The sequence below is a fragment of the Trachypithecus francoisi genome, unplaced genomic scaffold (genome assembly GCF_009764315.1).
Source record: "Trachypithecus francoisi isolate TF-2019V2 unplaced genomic scaffold, Tfra_2.0 Lachesis_group18, whole genome shotgun sequence".
NCBI classification, from domain to species: domain Eukaryota; kingdom Metazoa; phylum Chordata; class Mammalia; order Primates; family Cercopithecidae; genus Trachypithecus; species Trachypithecus francoisi.
The window spans coordinates 38824269-38845343 of NW_022681463.1; the positions used below are offsets into that span (position 1 = coordinate 38824269).

General features: G+C 42.4%; 1 protein-coding gene, 1 long non-coding RNA gene and 1 pseudogene across 2 annotated transcripts; 2 read left to right on the forward strand and 1 right to left on the reverse strand.

Annotated features, from left to right (window-relative positions):
* Positions 1-1915: 1915 nt before the first annotated feature.
* Positions 1916-12595, reverse strand: CLN5 (CLN5 intracellular trafficking protein). Its single transcript, XM_033177516.1, has 4 exons — positions 12138-12595; positions 9118-9283; positions 8229-8454; positions 1916-3978 (listed from the first exon to the last, which is right to left on the reverse strand). The coding sequence occupies exons 1-4, from the start codon at positions 12368-12370 to the stop codon at positions 3467-3469; spliced, it is 1137 nt and encodes a 378-aa protein (XP_033033407.1). The 5' UTR covers positions 12371-12595; the 3' UTR covers positions 1916-3466.
* On the forward strand, positions 9278-11796 carry LOC117063670. The gene is made up of 2 exons (XR_004429028.1): positions 9278-11314; positions 11452-11796. It is a non-coding gene; the product is annotated as an uncharacterized LOC117063670 (long non-coding RNA).
* Positions 12596-17618: 5023 nt separating the features above from the next.
* Positions 17619-18500, forward strand: LOC117063420 (annotated as a pseudogene).
* Positions 18501-21075: the final 2575 nt, after the last annotated feature.

The window sequence follows — 21075 nt, forward strand, 5'->3', positions numbered from 1 at the left end:
CCAATATCGAGGGTTCCAAATAAAGTTTAGTAGATTTTTTCACTGTCTGTTTTCCTCTACCTGCAACAATATATTAGATGACACTTTGTGGGTATACTTACCTAATTTTGAGCCAGATTAGTGAGAGGATATACTCACTGTAAAGCCCCAGTCAGACAAAAAATACATAAATTTTAAACATCTACAACATTTTTTTGAGACAGTCTCACTCTTTTGCCAGGCTGACGTGCAGTGGTACGATCCCGGCTCATTGCAACCTCCACCTCCTGGATTCAAGTGATTCTCCTGCCTCAGCCTCCCAAGTAGATGGGACTACAGGCATGCGCCATCATGACCAGCTAATACTTGTACTTTTAGTAGAGACGAGGTTTCACCATGTTGGCCAGGCTGGTCTCAAATTCCTGACCTCAAGCGATCTGTCCACCTTGGCCGCCCAAAGTGTTAGGATTACAGGCGTGAGCCACCGTGCCCAGCCTACAACAACAGCAAAATAGAAACTGCATTTAAGTTGTACTTAAGTTATAATTAAAGTAAATCACATTATGTCATATTGCTCAAAGGGCACCAAAACTTAATTGGCAGATTTCTGCGTGGCTATGTTTTGATTTCTCAACTACTATTTTGAAAGCATGTTCTTGAATCATCTTTATCTGAAAGCTCTACATCTTGTAAGTAGAGTTGACAGGTTTAATTCTTAAGAAATACTTTTGTAGGCCGGGCGCGGTGGCTCAAGCCTGTAATCCCAGTACTTTGGGAGGCCGAGACGGGCGGATCACGAGGTCAGGAGATCGAGACCATCCTGGCTAACACTGTGAAACCCCGTCTCTACTAAAAAATATAAAAAACTAGCCGGGCGAGGTGGTGGGCGCCTGTAGTCCCAGCTACTCGGGAGGCTGAGGCAGGAGAATGGCGTGAACCTGGGAGGCGGAGCTTGCAGTGAGCTGAGATCCGGCCACTGCACTCCAGCCCGGGCGACAGAGTGAGACTCCGTCTCAAAAAAAAAAAAAAAAAAGAAATACTTTTGTAAATGTTAATGCTGTCTGTGCTGTAGTTACCTGAATCTATGGTGCTTTCTGTCTTCATTTAACTAAGATTCTTAGGAACAATGAAAAATCATGGTTTTTTTTGAGACGGAGTCTCGCTCTGTCACCCAGGGTGGAGTGCAGTGGTGCCATCTCAGCTCACTGCAACCTCTGCCTCCTGGGTTCAAGTGATTCTTCTGCCTTAGCCTCATGTGTAGCTGGGATTACAGGCACGGGCCACCATGCCCAGCCAGTTTTTTTTTTTTTTGGTAATTTTAGGAGAAACGGGGTTTCACCACATTGGCCAGGCTGGTCTTGAACTCCCGACCTTCAGCGATCCTCCCACCTCAGTTTCCCAAAATGATGGGATTCCAGGCATAAGCCACTGCGCCTACCCAAAAATCTTGAATGCTTTTTCCACATAACTATTAGAATCTTGTTTAAAAATTCCAGGTACAGATGTCCTCGTTTTTCCTACATAACCAAGTTCTTTGATTTGCAGTTGACCAAAACTTGGTACAAGAATCTTTGTCTCTTCAAGGGAGTTCTGGAAATCCAAAATCCTGAACTGTTTTTCCAGAGCAATTTTCCTGAGTTTGGCAGACGTTGGTGTTGCCTGAGTTTAGCCACTAGATGGTGATAACGCACAGATCCAAGTTTTCTTGTGACATTGTCAAGACAATTAGCAGGTTAAAGAGGCAGTATTAATTTGGAATGTTTAGGCATTATTATCAGGAGTAGACAGGCTAAATAGGAGGTGTGAAAGAAAGCTCTCCCTCTGTATTTGAGGAAGATACCTGGTGACTGGGTTATTTTCAGACTTGTGGGAACTACAGTTAAAAAAAACAGCAAAAATGAATTCCTAGACAAAATAAGACCAAAGACACATAAAATACAAGCTCCAATTTTTTTAATTAGACCCAACAGAAACAAAAACACTCCAACAAATTGCTTTAAAAGTTTATAAAAGCTTCCTATCAGTATCTGTACTTATTTCCTCACAGACTAGTAACATCTGGTTGGCAGGCACTGGTCTGAGGACCACACTTTGGTGCTAAAAATCCTGTACTATAGTGCATCCAATTCAGTCAGCAGAACCTGGGTTCAAGACCTGACTTCATTACTACTAGCTGGGTAGCCAGAGAAAGATCACTTAGCCTTTCTAAGGTCCAACTTACTCATTTGGATCAGGCTAATTACATATATGATTAAGCTTTCTATGAGAGCTCAGTAATAATGTACTAACCTCTCAGGAAGCACTTGAATATCAGCTGAAACTAAATCACATAATTGGTACATTTACATATTAAATGGGAATTGTTTTCTCTGATATCCACTCCATCTTCTTACTGACTGGTGTTTTATCCTTGAATAGAAACGTGTTCAGTTGATCATCAAATACTTAAAGGACCTTGAAAGCTTGTCTGGCTCTAATTAAAGCACAGCTACTCGGACAGAAACCTGTCCTCTCTCGGAGATGTGCAACCTCTTCCACTGCGCTGACAGCTTTGTGGGAAGAGGGAGAACTACAGGAAACAGTGAAGAAGTAAGACGCTGCCTGTTTACGCAAATGTGTCTGCAGCCATATACCTGCACACCCCGGCTAGAAGAACTGTGGAAGCACTATGCCATCAGCTTAAAGTCTAGGTGACTACAAAACCCGGGAAAGTCTGGCACATAAACTACATGAGGCAAGATCAAGGATGACAATTTGTTCTTTGATATCACTGCCATTCACTGTGACCTGCCAAACGTACACAACTTCCATCTTTACAGCAATCCTGAATCTTAGGATTTTGTGATGTTAGGTTGCTTAAATAACACAAGCCAGTTACTAGCTAGTTCCAAAATGCCAGCCAGAAATGTGTGTTAATACTGGATTTGCCACATCTAGAAGCACAACCACTCCAGTTACGGTTTCTAAACGAATCTCTAAAGTTATGTGAATGGACTGTAATCAGACTATACTAAACTTGGTTCCAAAAGTTATAAAAGTTGTAAAGTCAGTCTAAACTAAAGCACTTGAGTGAAAAAGTGTAACTGCCATACCAGAAAAAAGAGCTCCCATCATGAAAATGTCACTGAAGGTATTTTTTTTTTATTTTTGAAGGTATTTTAAAAATTTCAGCACATCATACCTATCTGTGGGACCTTGGGTCCAAAGGTCCTACATAACTGATATGAACCATAATTCTCTGTATTAACAAAGGCTCGGAAATTGAAACCAAGATCACTTAACTTGCTCACTTTGGCCAATATAGTATGAATGTCAGTTTATTTCCAAGAGAAAAGTCCTGAGATGTTAATATGCAGCAGTTCTGCTGATGTGCATTTTAACTTCTTGCACCAAGGAAGAAAAGCTAAGAAATTCACAAAAGTAAAATCAGCCCCTGAAAAACAGATGCTGGTGACTGGCGAAAAAAGAGCAGTAGAAATAAGGTGTTTTATAAACCAGAGAGTGTTTTGTTTTTGTTAGGTAAAGGGATTTCTTCATATGTTATTTTGATAAAAGGGAATTTCATAGGTAAAAACCAATATTCAAAATTATAAAACAAATAGAACTGTCTGTGCACAATCACTGCATCAAAAATTTGCAAGAGATTCAACAGAAATTCTTTAGTTGACAAATGTGGTTTGAAGGGGTAATAAAATCTTTTTATGGCTAAACCAAGAGTCTTGTTTCCTGTTGGCCCAAAAACAGATGTTTCATTTCCCAGAAAAGTAGGTTCTCCACTGTAAAGAAATATTCTTGTATAGTTGGTTTCTATGTTCTTGAACTCTGCTCCAAATTCAGCCAACTTGCTAAAGGTCCTTAACACAAATTGGGAACAGTCGTAGGAATCAAACCATGTCTCTGCCCCTTTTTCTGGGCTGGCTTTTACATTCCATGTCTCGTAATAAATTCCTGTTTCATTGTCCTGTTTCACCCACTTTGCCATTTGATTGAACATGTTTCCTAGTTCAAAAAAACAAAACAAAGTCACCTAGTGAACGAAGCTAATCATGTTAATTTTTTTTTTTTTTTTTTTTGAGTCAGGTCTCCTCTGTTGCCAAGGCTAGAGTGAGGTGGTACAATCACAGTTCACTGCAGCCTTGACCTCCCAGGCTTAAGTGATCCTCCCACCTCAGCCTCCTGAGTAGCTGGGACTACAGGCGCGGGCCACCAAAGCCAACTAACTTTTTACTTTTTTTTTTTTTTAATTTGAGAACAGCCTGGGCAACACAGGGTCTTGCTGTATTGCCCAGGCTGGTCTCAAACTCTCAGCCTCAAGTGATCCTCCTGCTTCAGTCTTCTAAAGCACTGGGATTATAGGTGTGAGCTACCATGCCTGGCCTAATCATATTAATTTTAAGTAAAATGTTTTAACTTGATTAAGACTATGGATGCATGTGAGTAAACAATGGGTTTGGATTTCCACACCTATGGAACCAAAAAAGAGCCCGCATTGCCAAGACAGTCCTAAGCCAAAAGAACAAAGCTGGAGGCATCACACTACCTGACTTCAAACTATACTACAAGGCTACAGTAACCAAAACAGCATGGTACTGGTACCCAAACAGAGATATAGACCAATGGAACAGAACAGAGCCCTCAGAAATAATACCACACATCTACAACCATCTGACCTTTGATAAGCCTGACAAAAACAAGAAATGGGGATAAGGATTCCCTATTTAATAAATGGTGCTGGGAAAACTGGCTAGCCATAAGTAGAAAGCTGAAACTGGATCCCTTCGTTATACCTTATACAAGAATTAATTCAAGATGGATTAGAGACTTAAATGTTAGACCTAAAACCATAAAAACCCTACAAGAAAACCTACGTAATACCATTCAGGACATAGACATGGGCAAGGATTTCACGTCTAAAACACCAAAAGCAAAGGCAACAAAAGCCAAAATTGACAAATGGGATCTAATTAAACCAAAGAGCTTCTGCACAGCAAAAGAAACTACCATCAGAGTGAACAGGCAACCTACAGAATGGGAGAAAATTTTTGCAATCTACTCATCTGACAAAGGGCTAATATATCCAGAACCTACAAAGAACTCAAACAAATTTACAACAAAAAAAAACCCCATCAAAAAGTGGGCAAAGGATATGAACAGACATTTCTCAAAAGAAGACATGCATACAGCCAACAGACACATGAAAAAATGCTCGCCATCAATGGCCATCAGAGAAATGCAAATCAAAACCACAATGAGATACCATCTCACAGCAGTTAGAATGGCAATCATTAAAAAGTCAGGAAACCACAAGTGCTGGAGAGGATGTGGAGAAATAGAAACACTTTTACACTGTTGGTGGGATTGTAAACTGGTCCAACCACTGTGGAAAACAGTATGGTGATTCCTCAAGGATCTAGAACTAGAAGTACCATATGACCCAGCCATCCCATTACTGGGTATATACCCAAAGGATTATAAATCATGCTGCTATAAAGACACATGCACATGTATGTTTATTGCAGCACTATTCACAATAGTAAAGACTTGGAATCAACCCAAATGTCCATCTGTGACAGACTGGATTAAGAAAATGTGGCACATATATACCATGGAATACTATGCAGCCATAAAAAAGGATGAGTTCGTATTCTTTGTAGGGACATGGATGCAGCTGGAAACCATCATTCTTAGCAAACTATCACAAGAACAGAAAACCAAACACCGCATGTTCTGACTCATAGGTGGGAACTGAACAATGAGATCACTTGGACTCTGGAAGGGGAACATCACACACCGGGGCCTATTAGCGGGAGGGAGGAGTGGGGAGGGATGGCATTGGGAGTTATACCTGATGTAAATGATGAGTTGACAGGTGCTGACGAGTTGATGGGTGCAGCACACCAACATGGCACAAGTATGCATATGTAACAAACCTGCACGTTGTGCACATGTACCCTAGAACTTAAAGTATAATAAAACAAAACAAACAAAAAAATGTGACCCAAGTCACATAAGGAGTTACCAATGGAAGAGTTGCTGAACTCTTTTCATTACTAACCAACAATGCAGCATGTGCAACAAAATTCTAACTTTCAGCAACTTTCCAATACATCCAAAAGAAGAAAAAAAATCTCAAAGATAAAATATTTAAACTGCTCAAGAGGGCCTCAAATATAAGATCATATACGTTTTGGGAGGCAATGTATCAAAGTAGTTAGGAGAATGCACAATGGGGCGTAACTGCCAGGGCTGGAGTCCCACTTACTAAGCTGTGTAACCACTCTATGCCTCAGTTTCTCCATCTGTAAAATGGGCAAAATAATAGTAACTACCTGCAGAAGTTGTGATGATGAATGATGTGATATATGTACAGTACTCAGAACAGTGCCAGAACCAGTCTATATGAGTAGTAGCTATTATTTTTCAACATCAAAATATCATCACTAAAATTTTTTCAGATATAGTTAACATATCCTTTAATCAGGCATTTTATGGATTTCTCTTACTATTTCGTTTAGAAAGTCCAATTTAATTGTATAAAATGTTTTATCATTTTATTCATTTTTATGATTGGAAAAGAGCATTTTTAGGGAAAAATTCAAAGATCAGAGATACACTACTCATCACCTACAGGTGAAGTTCTGCATGAGTAATAGTTTGGGTCAGAGTTTAGCGGTTCCACCAAAAGCAAATGTAACAAAAACAAAGATAAATAGATGAGACTTAATTCAACTAAAAAGCTTCTGCACAGCAAAAGGAACAATCAGCAGAGTAAACAGACAACCCACAAAGTGGGAGAAAAAAACAGACAACCCACTGAGTGGGAGAAAATCTTTGCACTCTACACATCTGACAAAGGACTAATATCCAGAATCTACAAGGAACTCAGATCAGCAAGAAAAAAACAATCCCATCAAAAAGTGGGTTAACGGCTGGGAGTGGTGCTTCACGCCTTTAATCCCAGCTCTTCAGGAGGCCGAGGTGGGCGGATGACCTGAGGTCAGGAGTTTGAGACCAGCCTGGCCAACATGGCAAAAACCAATCTCTACTAAAAATACAAAAATTAGCTTGGCATGGTGGCGGGCGCCTGTAATTCCAGCTACTTGGGAGGCTGAGGCAGGAGAATCGCTTGAACCCAGGAGGTGGAGCTTGCAGTGAGCCAAGATCATGCCACTGCATTCCAGCCTGAGCGACAAGAACAAAACTCCACCTCAAAAAAAAAAAAAAAAAAGGGTAGAGGTTTGCTAAGGACACAAATAGACAATTCTCAAAATAAGATACATAAATGGCCAACAAACATGAAAAAATGCTCAGGAAAATGCAATGCAATGATCAGGGAAATGCAAATCAAAACCACAATGTGATACCACCTCACTCCTGCAAGAATAGCTGTAATCAAAACATAAAAAAAAATAGATATTGGCGGGATGTAGTGGAAAGGGAACACTTCTACACTGCTGGTGGAAATGTAAATTAGTACAACCACTATGGAAAACAGTGTGGAAATTCCTTAAAGAACTAAAAGTAGAACTGCCATTTGATCCAGCAATCCCACTACTGGGTATCTACCCAATGAGGAAAAGAACTCATTATACGAAAAAGATACTTGCCCATGCATGTTTATAGAAGCACAGCACAATTTGCAATTGCAAAAATATGGGACCAGCCCGAACACCCATCAATCAATGAGTGGATAAAGAAAATGTGGTGTATATATACCAAGGAATACGACTCAGTCATAAAAAGGAATTAAAGAATGGCATTTGCAGCAACTTGGAATAATGGTCTCCAATTCCATCCAAGTGAAGTAACTCTTCAGGAATGGAAAACCAAACATTGTATGTTCTTACTCATAAGTGGGAACTAGGCTACAAGGATGCAAAGGCATAAGAATGATGAACTTTGGGAATTCGGGGGAAAGGGTGGGAGATGGGTGAGGGATAAAAGACTACACATTGGGTATAGTGTACACTACTCAGGTGATGGGTGTGCCAAAATCTCAGAAATCACCATTAAAGAACTCATTCATGTAACCAAACATAACCTGTTCCCCACAAACCTATTGACATAAAATAAATAAAAAATACAAATAAGAGATGAAAAAAATTCCCAAAGTTTAGTGGTTCCAGAAGTACATTTTACAAATGGCCTCTAAGTAAAACGTAACTGAAATGTTTCCACAGAAGTATTACAATTTCTTTCATTTGGATTTTGGTGTAATTATCAAATATTGCTATATTTTCAAAACTTACCTGATATAGTCGCTACTTTAACTAATGTCCCATTTTCCTTCCAGTGAACATCATCAATTCCCTCAAAAAAGCAGGCAGCGCCTTGATTACACCAGAAAGGGGCATCCATTTCAGGTCGGAGATGGGGAAATGTACAGTTTCCAAGTTGGAAGAGTTCATACCATTCCATTGTGTAGTTCTTGCCAGTTAATGTACTCCTGAATCCAATGGCATCATGCATAATTTTCTGTGTAAACACAATACATGTATAAAAGCAACTGTGACATAACCACGGGTCCAGGTAACCTGATGGGAGAAAACGTGGCACATCACAAATGCATATCAAGTAGAACAACTGTTCAGCTGCTCCTCCATGCTGCTATTGTCATATCCACTCTGTGGCCCCAATCTCCAGGCCCTCTTCCACCCTGGCTTTGGTCACTACAGCTCATTTCAAATAGGAGGCATGCATATTATGTGGACAAGCTTGTAATTTCCTCAGAGCTTAGAATAAGTGTGAGGAGCCCCCATGCCGGTTTCCGGAAGGAGCTCTACAGACCTCGCATGGTGATGGGTTAACCTGGAAAAGTGACTACAACAGGGTCTGGAAATCAAGAGGTGTTTTCTGCCTACCCTGCCCCTTCTGGGCCTCTTCTCATCTTCCAGGAGCTGGATACAGGAGCTGGGTTCAGATTCATAGTATTACAACGGATAATGGTGATTACATTTGTTGTTGTCAAGATTATAAAATCTAGTAGTAACTATTTTTGACTACTCATTTTAAATGTACTAAGAGAAACACCAACATGATCTAAAGTCAGCCATCTAAATAGTGATGACTCCCTAAAAATCAACTTAATAACCAAATCATTGAATTAACCAAAGTTGTAAGACCAAGATGCATCCTTACCAAGTGTCCCAGGAGGTCTCCATATTTAAATTCCCATACTGGGGCTTGTAATCGAAAGACTTCAATGTCATCATCACCCTCCATAACTGGGATAGGTGAGCCAGTTGGACAGAAAGTATATTTAGCTTGACAATAAGGATCAGGTTTTGGACGGGAGTCAAAGCGTCTAATAAAGAAAAAGAAACCATCCACTTAGATTCCAGCAGGAATTTGATTCTTCTCCCATCTTTTAGAATCCAGTAACATTTTCAGGGGACCATTCAAAGGTCAGACCATAGTTAATAAATAGAAACATACATTTTGTTATCTTGTGAACAAACTTCCAATAATGTTTTTAATAGCAAATGATAAACTCAAAGCACTCTGATAAATCCAGGCTTCCCTGTTCCCTGATCCCACTGTGAAAATTTTGAAGACAGGAATCCTGTCTTAAAATTTTTACAGCTCCAGGTCATAGTAGACATTTGCAAATGTTTACAGAATAAATGAACATTTTTCCAATGTGTTCAATTTTACAAACAATCCATACATTAAGATTATTCAGATGATTATGAGTAATAGTATATATTTTATATTTACTTATGAATTAACATTCATTCAACCAATATGTATTGAGGTTCTACTAGGTATATAGGGAACTATAGTAAGGAGGGAAACAGAAATTAAAACACTGTTGCCTTTCTCACAGAACTGTGGGTGGGAGCTGCAAAGACATTAAACAAGTGATGAGTGTGGGATGTGCTAGACTAAAGAAATGAGTTCTACAGGCACAAAGGAAGGACAAATTGTTGTTAACCAGGTATGGGATGAATGGGGTGGGAAGGACAAAGAAAGAGATGAAGGCTGGGCCTAGGTTTTTAACGTACTTGGCTAGAAGGTTAAGACAGAAAGGCAGAGGAAATGTTAAGTATTATAAGACAAGCCTGGCACATTTGGTCTCCGGTAGGTACGGAAGACTAGGATTCAGGCTTCAATGCACGAGTGGAGACAGAAGAGACTGGCAGGGGCTGTCATTCTGTCACTAGGAGAATGTGCATGGAATTCCATGCCTTACAACTGGGAAGGGCTAAGCTTAAAGGATATTAAGTAGCAGATCTGATAGGACTGAGTTTGCTATAAAGTAAACCTTATTTAATGAATTAAAAGAGGGTAGGGAGAGAGGCCAAACTAAACATGAGAGATCAGTTAGAAGGTGACCTCAACAATGCAGGCAAGAAAAGAAGACCGGAGAAGGCCACAGCAATAGGACTCGAGGAGCACTGCAGTTGAATTCAGCTCAGCAGACACGCTGGTTACCTATAATCTGGCACTGGGAAAGAGGTGGTGGCGGCAACAGCTTCCATCTAAGAATCCTAGATCCCCAAGGTTGTAGCCAGATCTACTGTTTTACAATCCCAACAAATCAACAAAAATTGCTATTTTAACTTAAGAAGTTAAAATCTTTATGATGACCAAAAATATTAACAACGCTCCCAAAAGTTTCTGCCACTTGGGTACAGTGTTTTATAGGCACTTACCTGGTTTAAACAAATACATAATAATCACATACAGATTGCATTGACCCACAGCAAAATCTATTTTAGTTCAAAGGTAATTTAAATGTGAACTTAATAAACTTAAATATTATATTCAATTGACGGGATTAGATGGGGGCATGTACTTAATATCTGAGACTTAAAAAAAAAAATCCACTAAAAAGCTATAGTCAACACCTTGCCCTAATGTTAAATCAAATCATTTGGATTTACAATTCTTGTTCTATTGAGTAATTTTGACTTCTTACAAACATTTTATTAACATTTTCCAGAAAACTAGCTTCAACCACAAACTTCTCTTTCCACGTAGTATATCACACGAAACAAAAAAGTGTTGCAAACCTTTCAGTGAGCAGAACACACTATCTAGATTTGATAACAGCTGGCATTCTGCTAGATTTAATCTTCCAGCAAACCGATGAGGTAAGTGCTACCACTATTCCTATTGTGTGACTCAGGGCATGTGGGCACAGAGATTCTGAGTAACTTTCCCAAGATCCCTAGTGATGATGGAGCCAGATTTGACCCGCAGCAGGCAGAACCTAAAACTCGCCCCTCACAAAGAGGAAATCCTGCCTTCCCACTCATACTGTCATGCAAAATAGCTGTTTTTATTTTTCAGGTTTGTTGTGTGCAGTTTTAGCTGTTGGTTACTTATGCTGGTATGTTAAAATTATGTCCATTATAAATTGAATTAAAATAATGATGCTTTTGGTTTAAAGAAAAGCAGCTGTTTTCAGAAACTGCTGGTCTTTCTCCTGCCTGATGTTGACACCATGTTTTCTTTCTCTGTGTTTAGCTATCTCTGCCCGCCGGAGGCTGTGTGTCTTCTCTGTCAAAGGCTGGAATCGGCCTCCCAGGAGTGTGGGCCCTGTCCTCGACTTAGGACCGGCGTCCTACCTCCAGGCTGAAGACTGGACAAATGCGGTGACTATCTTCCCGGTCTAACCAGGACTGCAGGAGACGGGGATTCCGGGATGCGGGACTTTTGAGTGCAAAACTGGGAAGTTCCAATAAGGACTTCGGATCGGGTTCTGATCAGGTTCAAAACAGAGCGAGTTGGTCGCCCAGTAAATTGTACCAAATGTTCTGCACTAATAACTAATGACAGTGCATGATATAAATAAATGCGATAGACAGTGTTTTTAAACTACCCAAGAAATCAGCTACTTGTATCCAGAAATCCCTCCATTAAATAACATTACTCTCCTTTTCTTCTGCCACGATTCGGGACTGTCCTGAGTCTGCTGCAAGTGGCCAGAGGGAGGAAAGGTCCCAGGGCTGTGCGTAACAAGCGGCTGCGACTCCCCAGTCCTCAACTTTGCTCTCAAGTGCGCTCCGAGCATCACCAGGCGCTGCCCCGGCACCGTCTCGTGATCCGACACAAACCACCGTGTGCGGGAGTCCCCGCGCGAGCACCCCGTCCCCCATCGGCAACGCCGACTCCGACCCCGACCCCGAGAGTGCGCGCGCCGCCGCACTCACTTGTAGGGCACCGGCCAGTGGCGCCGGGAGAGAACGCCCGAGGCCCGGGGCCAGCCCGGAACCGCTGCGAGCCAGAGCAGCGCCATGGCCCAGCACCAGGAAGCGCGTCCCCGAGCCGCGCCCGCGCCCCGCCGCATCTCGGCGCCCTGTGCGGTGTCTAACTCCGGCGCCATCAGGCTGCACCCAGTACTTCCGGAGCCTCTGGAGGCCTGCGACGCCTGAGGGAGGAGCATGCGCGGAGCCGCCAGCCCAGGACGCGGGCCGCCCTACCCCGGCGAGTCAGGCCCAGAGCTTGGCAGCAAGCGCAGGTTCCCGCGCGTGACGCCTTGCCGCACCCTGCCCACGGCGGCTGCCGCACTTTGCAGTCCAGGAAGGCGCTTTGGTCTGGCTCCCAGGAGAATTCGATCCAGACCTGGGGCCTCTTCCTTTATGAACTGACCTGTCCCTGCCCAGCAGCCACCACCAAAACCAAACCCAAACCGAAATCTGTCACTGGGGCTCCTCCCAACACCAAACTTTTACCCCATCACACAGGGCCCACGCTAGGTGTCAACAAACGTTGAGTGAATGAGAATGTGTATTTGGGGCTGAGGGTGCGGAGCTGGGGGTGCAGTGAGGAAGAAGAGACAATAGTGGGGAAATGGCTTGTCCTCACCCGTCCTGGGCCAGTGCTAACAGTGGTTAACACTGACAATATGTGGTCCCTGCCACTCCCCAAGAGCTTAGTGGGGAAATGATTTGTCCTCACTCCACCTGGGCCAGTGATAACAGTGGTTCAACACCGACAATATGTGGTCCCTGCCACTACCCGAGTGCTGCCGAATCCACGCCCTCCCCTACCGCTCCCGCCACCGGCAGGTGTTCCTTGCTTGGATCTGTCACTTAACTGGAAAGAAGCTTCTGCATCACCTTCTCTTCTCTGACTCTTCAACCACGTCAAGAAAACAATGGCATCAATTACCTGACTTTTGAGGAGCCTCTCATGGCCTGCTTTGCTGTTAGGCACAAATACTGACTTAAGTCTGTACGTAGTACATTCAAGGTCTTGCCATAGTCACTTGTTTTTACCAGAGAGCAGTTTTGCAGAGCCTTAGACCGGGACTTCCCAACTCTTTCACCTCACCCACAACTCGTGTGAAGCATCATAATGTTTGTAAGGCTATGGGAATAAGCAAGGTGGCTTCGGTAGCCGGAGATGACCACCACAACCCATTGGAGGGTGTGTGCCTTGTGGGGGTGTCACTGACTTCCTCGGGCCCTCCAGATCTCTTGATTACAGGTGGGACTGAGTACCCTGCCCTGAACACACACTCCTTTGCCCACTTGCTGCACCAGGTGCGGGGCTTCTGCGGAGGTTCAGACCGGGCTGCATTTTACCACACATCTGTCTAAGCGTTTTGAAAGCTACCTAGCTCTCCTCCGTATACTATGGCCAAATTCAAAACTACCAAGGCTAAACTGGCTTCTTCAAAGACCTGCCCAAGTAAGAGCGGGAAGCATTCTAGCCCTGAGAGCTGAAATGTAGTATCTGATTTGAAGGGCACCTGAGGTATTCCCTGTGGACCCACACTTGAGCCTGGCTTAAAAAGCAATTAGCAGGAACAGCTTAAAAACAAAAACAAAAAACAAAACAAAACAAAAAACATGAATTAGAGCGTTTACAAATCCTGCAACCATACACTAGAGGGCCACAGTCGAACCTCCCATTCAGTTCAAGACTTCCCAGAGCTACAAAAACAAATTCAGGTTGAGCTTGTTCAGTGGTGGAGACCTCTGGTCCTGCTTCTGCTGTCTCTGTCTCCTCACTCTGTGTGCAGGGAGCTCTCATGGTAAGAAAGCACTTCCTAGTATTGGATTTATTTATTTATTTTTTTGGAGATGGAGTCTCCTTCTGTCGCCCAGGCTAGAGTGCAGTGATGCCATCTCGGCTCACTGCAACCTCCACTTACCAGGTTCAAGCAATTCTCCTGCCTCAGCCTCCCTAGTAGCTGGGATTACAAGTGTGTGCCACTTGTAATTTATTTATTTATTAGAGACAGTGTTTCACCTTCAAGTTGGCTCCTCGGTCCCAGGAACGCCATAGCCAGAGGCTCCTACCTCAGAATTATTTTCAGCTTTGAGAGCCAGATGTGGTGGAAGAGGCCTTCCCATGGTTGTTGGTAAACCTCCTTCAGCATTTGCTGTAGTGTCAGGAGTATCAGTAAGTGGGGGCAGAGATGCTACCCCAAAAAGCTGGAACTTCTTCACTCTTTATTTCATTTATTCGAACCAAATAGTTAACAAAGTCTCTGCCAGCATTGCTCTGTGCATCTTTTTTATTGGTGGAATTTCCTATGCCAGTGTAGTTATACCCTTCCACCTAAACCTCATACATGAATTTCTGCCTGTTTTTGTTCCCCAGTGCTCTAATTTCATAGGATGGGGTCATCTTCCTTTTGCCACACCAGGCATAGAGAAAATTTTTAACATCACCCATGATTGAAGTGTCTTCTTCAGATCAGCCTACGCTTCCTGGTGCCCAACTGTTAGGACCATGTGACTCTGGCCTTCCACGGAGACAACAGAGACACACAGACACACACGGCAATTTGCATAAAGGAATCAGCACAAATAAAAAATAAAAAAATTTTAAGGAGAAAAGAAAGGAGGTTGTTATGACACTTTATGATTTGCTGTGGTTTGAGAGAATTATTGTTTTCTGGTAATTTTGAGGCTGGTTTTATCAGTCCGGGCTAATGCATACCAGGGCAGATTAAAGTCCAAGCTAATTTTTAGTTTCTCACTTACAATCTCATTTTTTATTTTAGGCATTAAAAACATTATTCTGAGAAGGAGCTTCACCAGTTTGCCTAAGAGCTCCGGCCTTAGACACACTCATTTTCTACTCCTTTTTTTTTTAAGACAGAGTGTCACTTTGCCACCCAGGTTGGAGTGCAGTAGTGCAATCACAGTCACTGCAGCCACAGCCTCCTACCTCAAGTGATCCTCCCATCTCAGCCCCTATAGTAACTGGACTACGGGAATGTATCAGCATGCCCAGATAATTTTAAATATTTTTGTAGTAATAAGGAGTCTCACTATGTTCCCAAGCTGGTCTCGAATTCCTGGGCTCAAGCGATCCTCCTGCCTTGGCCTCCCAAAGTGCTGGAATTAAAGGCATGAGCCTGGCCCTGACACAAATGTTAATGTAAGAGGTTAAGAAAATCTTGAAGGTAACCAAAAATGAACGAACCTCCAAAGTGTTTCTGAAACTTGGATATACTTACCTGTTGTTTACATGATTAACTGGGCTAAACAAATACATCAACTATAGGTAGGTTCTATTTTCAGAGTTTTGACAATTTCACTTGCCTAAAGCATAATTTATTTTAGTTCAAAGATAGTTTTATTTTATTTTCATTTTTATTTTGAGACAGGGGCTCGCTGTCTTATCCAGGTTAGAGTGCAGTGGCATGACTGTGGCTCACTGCAGCCCTGACCTCTCAGGCCCCAGCGATCCTCCCACCTCACTTCCTGAGTAGCTGGGACTACAGGCCTGTGCTACCATGCCCGGCTAATTAAATAAAATGTTTTTGGTAGAGTCAGTCTCACTTTGTTGCCCATGCTGGTCTCAAGCTCCTGGGCTCAAATAATCCTCTTGCCTCAGCCTCCCAAAGTGTTGAAATTATAGTCGTGAGCCACTATGCCCGACCCAAAGATAATTTTAAAAGCATAATTTAAGTGTGAATTTAATAAAATTAAAATTTATAATATTCACTTAAGGAAGAGATTAGAGTGTGACATCTACTTATTAGGTGACACTTAAAAACAAACTGTGGAGCCATAATGAATACCTCACCCTAATTCTAAATCGAGTGATTTGGATTTATAATCTTTTGCTTGTTACCTTACATTTTTTAGACAATTCTTTAATCTTGTATATATTTTTTAGTTCTGTTGTGATTGGTTTATCAATAGCCTCAAGAAAATCGGCTTCAGAACAAAAACTCTTTTCTTTGTGTTGTTAAATAAAATGTATGAGAGGCCATGGTTTTGGACTGAGCTCCTGCATTAGGTCGCAACAGATTGAACCAAAATGGGGTCACTTGTGCTAAGTGCCATGTAATCAAACTGAAACGTAAACAAGGAAATTCCCAAATAGACTGGCTTTTCCCAAAAACAAGAGATTTACAGCAAGCAATCAGAAAAGGCCCAGTCAGCCTGAGTCAGCATGATAAGGAAGTCCTCTCTGCTTTAACCCTTTATAAGGAAAGTAACCTGAAGTAACCTGATGTTAACCAATTCACTTTTTGTATTTCGGTTTCCCTATTTCTGTTCAAGTTACCCTAGGAAAACCAGCTGGTCTGCCAGGCTCATTGAAGCTCCCTCTATTTTGAATAGCAACTGCCTGTTTTATGAGTCACTAATAAAAGCCAATTAGACATTTTAATCAATGTTTTTTTCTTTTTTTGAGACAAGAGTCTTGCTCTGTAGGCTAGGCTGGAGTGTAGTGGTGCAATCTCAGCTCACTGCAACCTCTGCCTCGTGGGTCCAAGTGATTCTCTTGCCTCAGCTTCCAGAGTAGCTGGGATCACAGGCATGTGCCACCAGGCCCACATAATTTTTGTAGTTTTAGTAGAGATGGGGTTTCACTACATTAGCCAGGCTGGTCTGAAACGCCTGGCCTCAGGTGATCTGCCTGCCTCTGCCTCCCAAAGGGCTGGGATTACAGGCGTGAGCCACCAGGCCCAGTCAAATTTTGTTTTTGTTTTTTTAATCAGCATATATCGAGGAAACTAAAGTGGTGCAAACAGTGAACAGAAATACACTAGTATCAAGGTTTTGACACAGATGACATTTACTATTTTTAATCTTTCCAACAACCCTATGCAAAAGGTGCTACTTCCTACCTTCAGACTGAGGAAATGTTGGTACAGATATTTTGAGTAACTTCTCGGGATCACATAAGGCGGTGAGGGTGGAGTGAGATTTGATCTTGGGCACTCAGACCCTCACTAAGTTATCCTGCTTTTCAAATTCACTCCTTGTCCTCCTTTTCCTTCTCATTTGCAGTGATGATGGATGCATGTGTGTTTCCCACAAGCAGTTGCTCTTTGCCCTGTCTGGTGTCAACACCATGTTTACGTCTTCTTTCTAAATCTGGGCATCATTGACAGTAAATAGCCTACTGGGTCAACGGCTAGAATCACCCTCGGGGATTTACAGTACTCCACCTGTCACTTATGAGCAGCAATCTACCTCCAGGCTAAGAAAGGTAGGTTTCTTCTTGAAAGCAGATGCAGGGTTTATTCGGCACCCAGGACATAAAGGCTTAGTGAATTTTTATTGGAGGAATATGGGACTAATAATTTAAAGATCCAGTAGGGAAAGTAGTGTTTGCTGGAGATTGCAGATTTCATCTTTTTATTTATTTTTCTTTTTTTCTTTTTTATCTTTTAATTTTTTTTATTATACTTTAAGTTCTAGGGTACATGTGCATAACGTGCAGGTTTGTTACATATGTATACTTGTGCCATGTTGGTGTGCTGCACCCATCAACTGGTCAGCACCCATCAACTCGTCATTTACATCAGGTATAACTCCCATAATAAAAGAATAGTTCCTCATTTCCCGCTGGAACCATGGAGAGTGTCAAAGAGAAGAAGAAGAAGGTTCCTGCTGTACCAGAAACCCTTAAGAAAAAGCAAAGGAATTTCGCAGGGGTGAAGATCAGATGCCTGAGAAAGAAGTTTGCCCAAAAGATGCTTTGAAAGGCAAGGAGGAAGCTTATCTATGAAAAAGCAAAGCAGTATCACGAGGAATATAGGCAGATGTACAGAACTGAAATCTGAATGGCAAGGATGGCAAGAAAAGCTGGCAACTTCTATGTACCTGCAGAACCCAAATTGGCGTTTGTCATCAGGATCAGAGGTATCAGTGGTGTGAGCCCAAAGGTCCAAAAAGTGTTGCAGCTTCTTCGCCTTCGTCAAATCTTCAGTGGAACCTTTGTGAAGCTTAACAAGGCTTCAATTAACATGCTGAGGATTGTAGAACCATATATTGCAGGGGGTACCCTAATCTGAAGTCAGTAAATAAACTAATCTACAAGCGTGGTTATGGCAAAATCAGTAAGAAGCGAATTGCTTTGACAGATAACGCTTTGCTCCATCTCTTGGTAAATATGGCATCATCTGCATGGAGAATCTGATTCATGAGATCTATACTGTTAGAAAATGTTTCAAAGAAGCAAATAACTTCCTGTGGTCCTTCAAATTATCTTCTCCATGAGGCAGAATAAAGAAAAAGACCACCCATTTTGTAGAAGGTGGAGGTGCTGGCAACAGGGAGGACCAGATCAACAGGCTTATTAGAATGATGAACTAAGGTGTCTACCATGATTATTTTTCTAAGTTGGTCAGTTAATAAACAGTACCTGCTCTCAAAAAAACACAGAATAACTTTTTCTTCAAATATCGGGTCAATGAATGATGTTGTACAGAAGAAACTCAGGGAGAATCCTACCTGAAATTTTATTAACAAGTAACTTTTATTTAAAAATTATCACATAAAATGCAAATTATCTGCATTTTTCCTATTTTTTCCTGTGACCATATAAGAAAACTAGGCAACACATATGGCGTTTTGGACTTTCTAAGAACTTGCTAAGTTTATGAGACAAAATGTCATGAGGAGCAGCGGCATCCTAGCCAATGCTGCCTGCTTCCACTGCCCTTAGTTACAGCCCAGGCTGTGTCCTGATCTCAGACTCTCCATGTTAAGTGTCCTACGAATTTTTTTTGCCCTCCAGCTCCGATGAAGATGCAGTGGGGTCTTTTCTTTAGTTTTCCCTGTCAAAAACATCACTTCAACTTCCAGCTTTGGAACTGAGCAGTTAAAAAAATTATTACACACAATTAAATATTTTAAAACAATTAAAATATTGCATATCAATATCGACATTCTCTGTTGAAATAAGTTGAATGGAAGTTACTTTTTAGTAGTCCAGCAAAGGATAGAATCTATTTTTTCCCCTTGCTCTTTCGTTTAAAGATAATTTTCAAATAAAAGTTATCTATTAATAAAAATCTAGCTTATGGCTCCCTGGCGCCCTCTCTCTTCCCTCCCAACAAAAAGGACAGAATCTCTGCAGCTTCCGCAGGGCCCGCGATGCGCAGGTTCAGCGGACAGATCTCTCTCCCACCTGGGACCCCATAGCCAACACGGCCCCGCTCCAGTGGGGCTATGCGCCAGAGCGGGATCCGCCGCAAGGGGGCGCGCGGGCGCAGCCGGAGGTGGGAGCTGGCGGCTCTACACGCAGCTTCGGAAGTGCTGGGATATGTGGGTCTGCGGGGCTAGGTCCGGGCTGCGCGGGGCTAGGTCCGGGCTGCACGGGTCCGGGGGCGCTTTCTCTTTCCTCTGAAGCCTGCGGAGTGGCGGGGGCAACCCGTCCCTAAGCTGTTTTACCTCTCTCGGTCTTCTAATATGTTATGTTATGTTATGTATGTTATGTTATGTCGTGTCATGTTATCTTTAAGTTGCAGGATACATGTGCAGAACGTGCAGGTTTGTTACCTATGTATACATGTGCCCTGGTGGCTTGCTGCACCTATCAACCCATCATCTAGGTTTTAAGCCCCACATGCATTAGGTATTTGTCCTAAAGCTCTTCCTTCCCAGGGGCTTCTAATTTATTTATTATTTTAAATGGAGTCTCGCTCTTGTCGCCCAGGCTGGAGTGCATTGGAACGATCTGGGATCACTGTAACCTCCGCCTCCCCGGTTCAAGAGATTCTTCTGCCTCAGCCTCCCGAATAGCTGGGATTACATGCGCCCGCCACCACGCCCTGCTCATTTTTTTTTTTTGAACAGGAGTTCACCATTTTGGCCAGGCTTGTCTCGAACTCCTGACCTCAAGTGATCCACCCGCCTCGGCCTCCCAAAGGGTTGGGCAGCGACTTACAGTCTTGAGTCACCGGCCCGGCCTGAGGCTTCTCATTTTTTAAACCATATCCAACAGGCTTCCGTCCGCACAATCCGCTGGATCTCCAGCTACCCAGCTGGGCTTCATACAAAAAACGGGCAGCAGGGATGTTCACAGTCCAGACCAGCCCGCCCCTCACCTGCTGCCCGTTTGCCAACAGTGTTTTGTTTTTTGGAGGGGAGAGGTAGGGAGTAAAACATATATAACATGAGCTTTACCATTTTAACCATTTTTAAGTAGTGTGTGAGCGACTGGCATTAAGTGCATTCACAGTGCTGTGGAACCATCTCCACTGTCCATCCCCAGAACATATTCATCATCCCAAACTGCAACTGCAAGCGTGAAACGCTCACTCCTCATTCTCCTTTCTCCCAGCTCCAGGTAGCCTCTATTACATTCTACTTTCTATCTCTAAGACTTTGTCTACCCTAGGTGTTTACTACAAGTGGAATCATATACTCTTTGTCTTTTTGTTACTGGCTTATTTCACTTGACCTGTGTCCTTAGGGTTCATCCGTGTGGTAGCGTGTGTCAAAATTTCTTTTTAAGGCGGAATAATATTCCCTTGTATGTATAACACCACATTTTGTGTACCATTCATCTGTTGATGGACATTTGGGTTGTTCCCTGTAGTGAATAATGCTGCTATGAACATGGGTGTACAAATACCTGTTTGAGTCCCTGTTTTTAATTCTTTTGTGTATATACCTAGAAGTGGAATCATGGTAGTACTCAACTTCGTGAGGAACCATCACAGCCACTGCACCCTTCTTTTTAATAAGTTAGAGTATACAGTTCATTAATTTATTTGTCTACAGGACTTTAAGTTTGAAGCTGGAGGGCATCTCTGTTCAATTTCCTGGCTGAGTTTCCCTGGGAGAAAAAATGACTTCTTTAAGGTCATCACTGGGTAGTGACAAAGTCAGTCCTAGAAGTCAATTCTCTTTTCTCTAAAACTTAGGAAAGGAGATATCTAGC

Coding starts and splice junctions, on each gene's coding strand:
- CLN5 (XM_033177516.1), bottom strand. CDS start 12,370: ATGCTCCTCCCTCAGGCGTCGCAGGCCTCCAGAGGCTCCGGAAGTACT. Junction 8,455..9,117: donor GAGACCTCCTGGGACACTTG/GTAAGGATGCAT, acceptor GTGTTTACACAG/AAAATTATGCATGATGCCAT. Junction 3,979..8,228: donor TAAAGTAGCGACTATATCAG/GTAAGTTTTGAA, acceptor TTTTTGAACTAG/GAAACATGTTCAATCAAATG.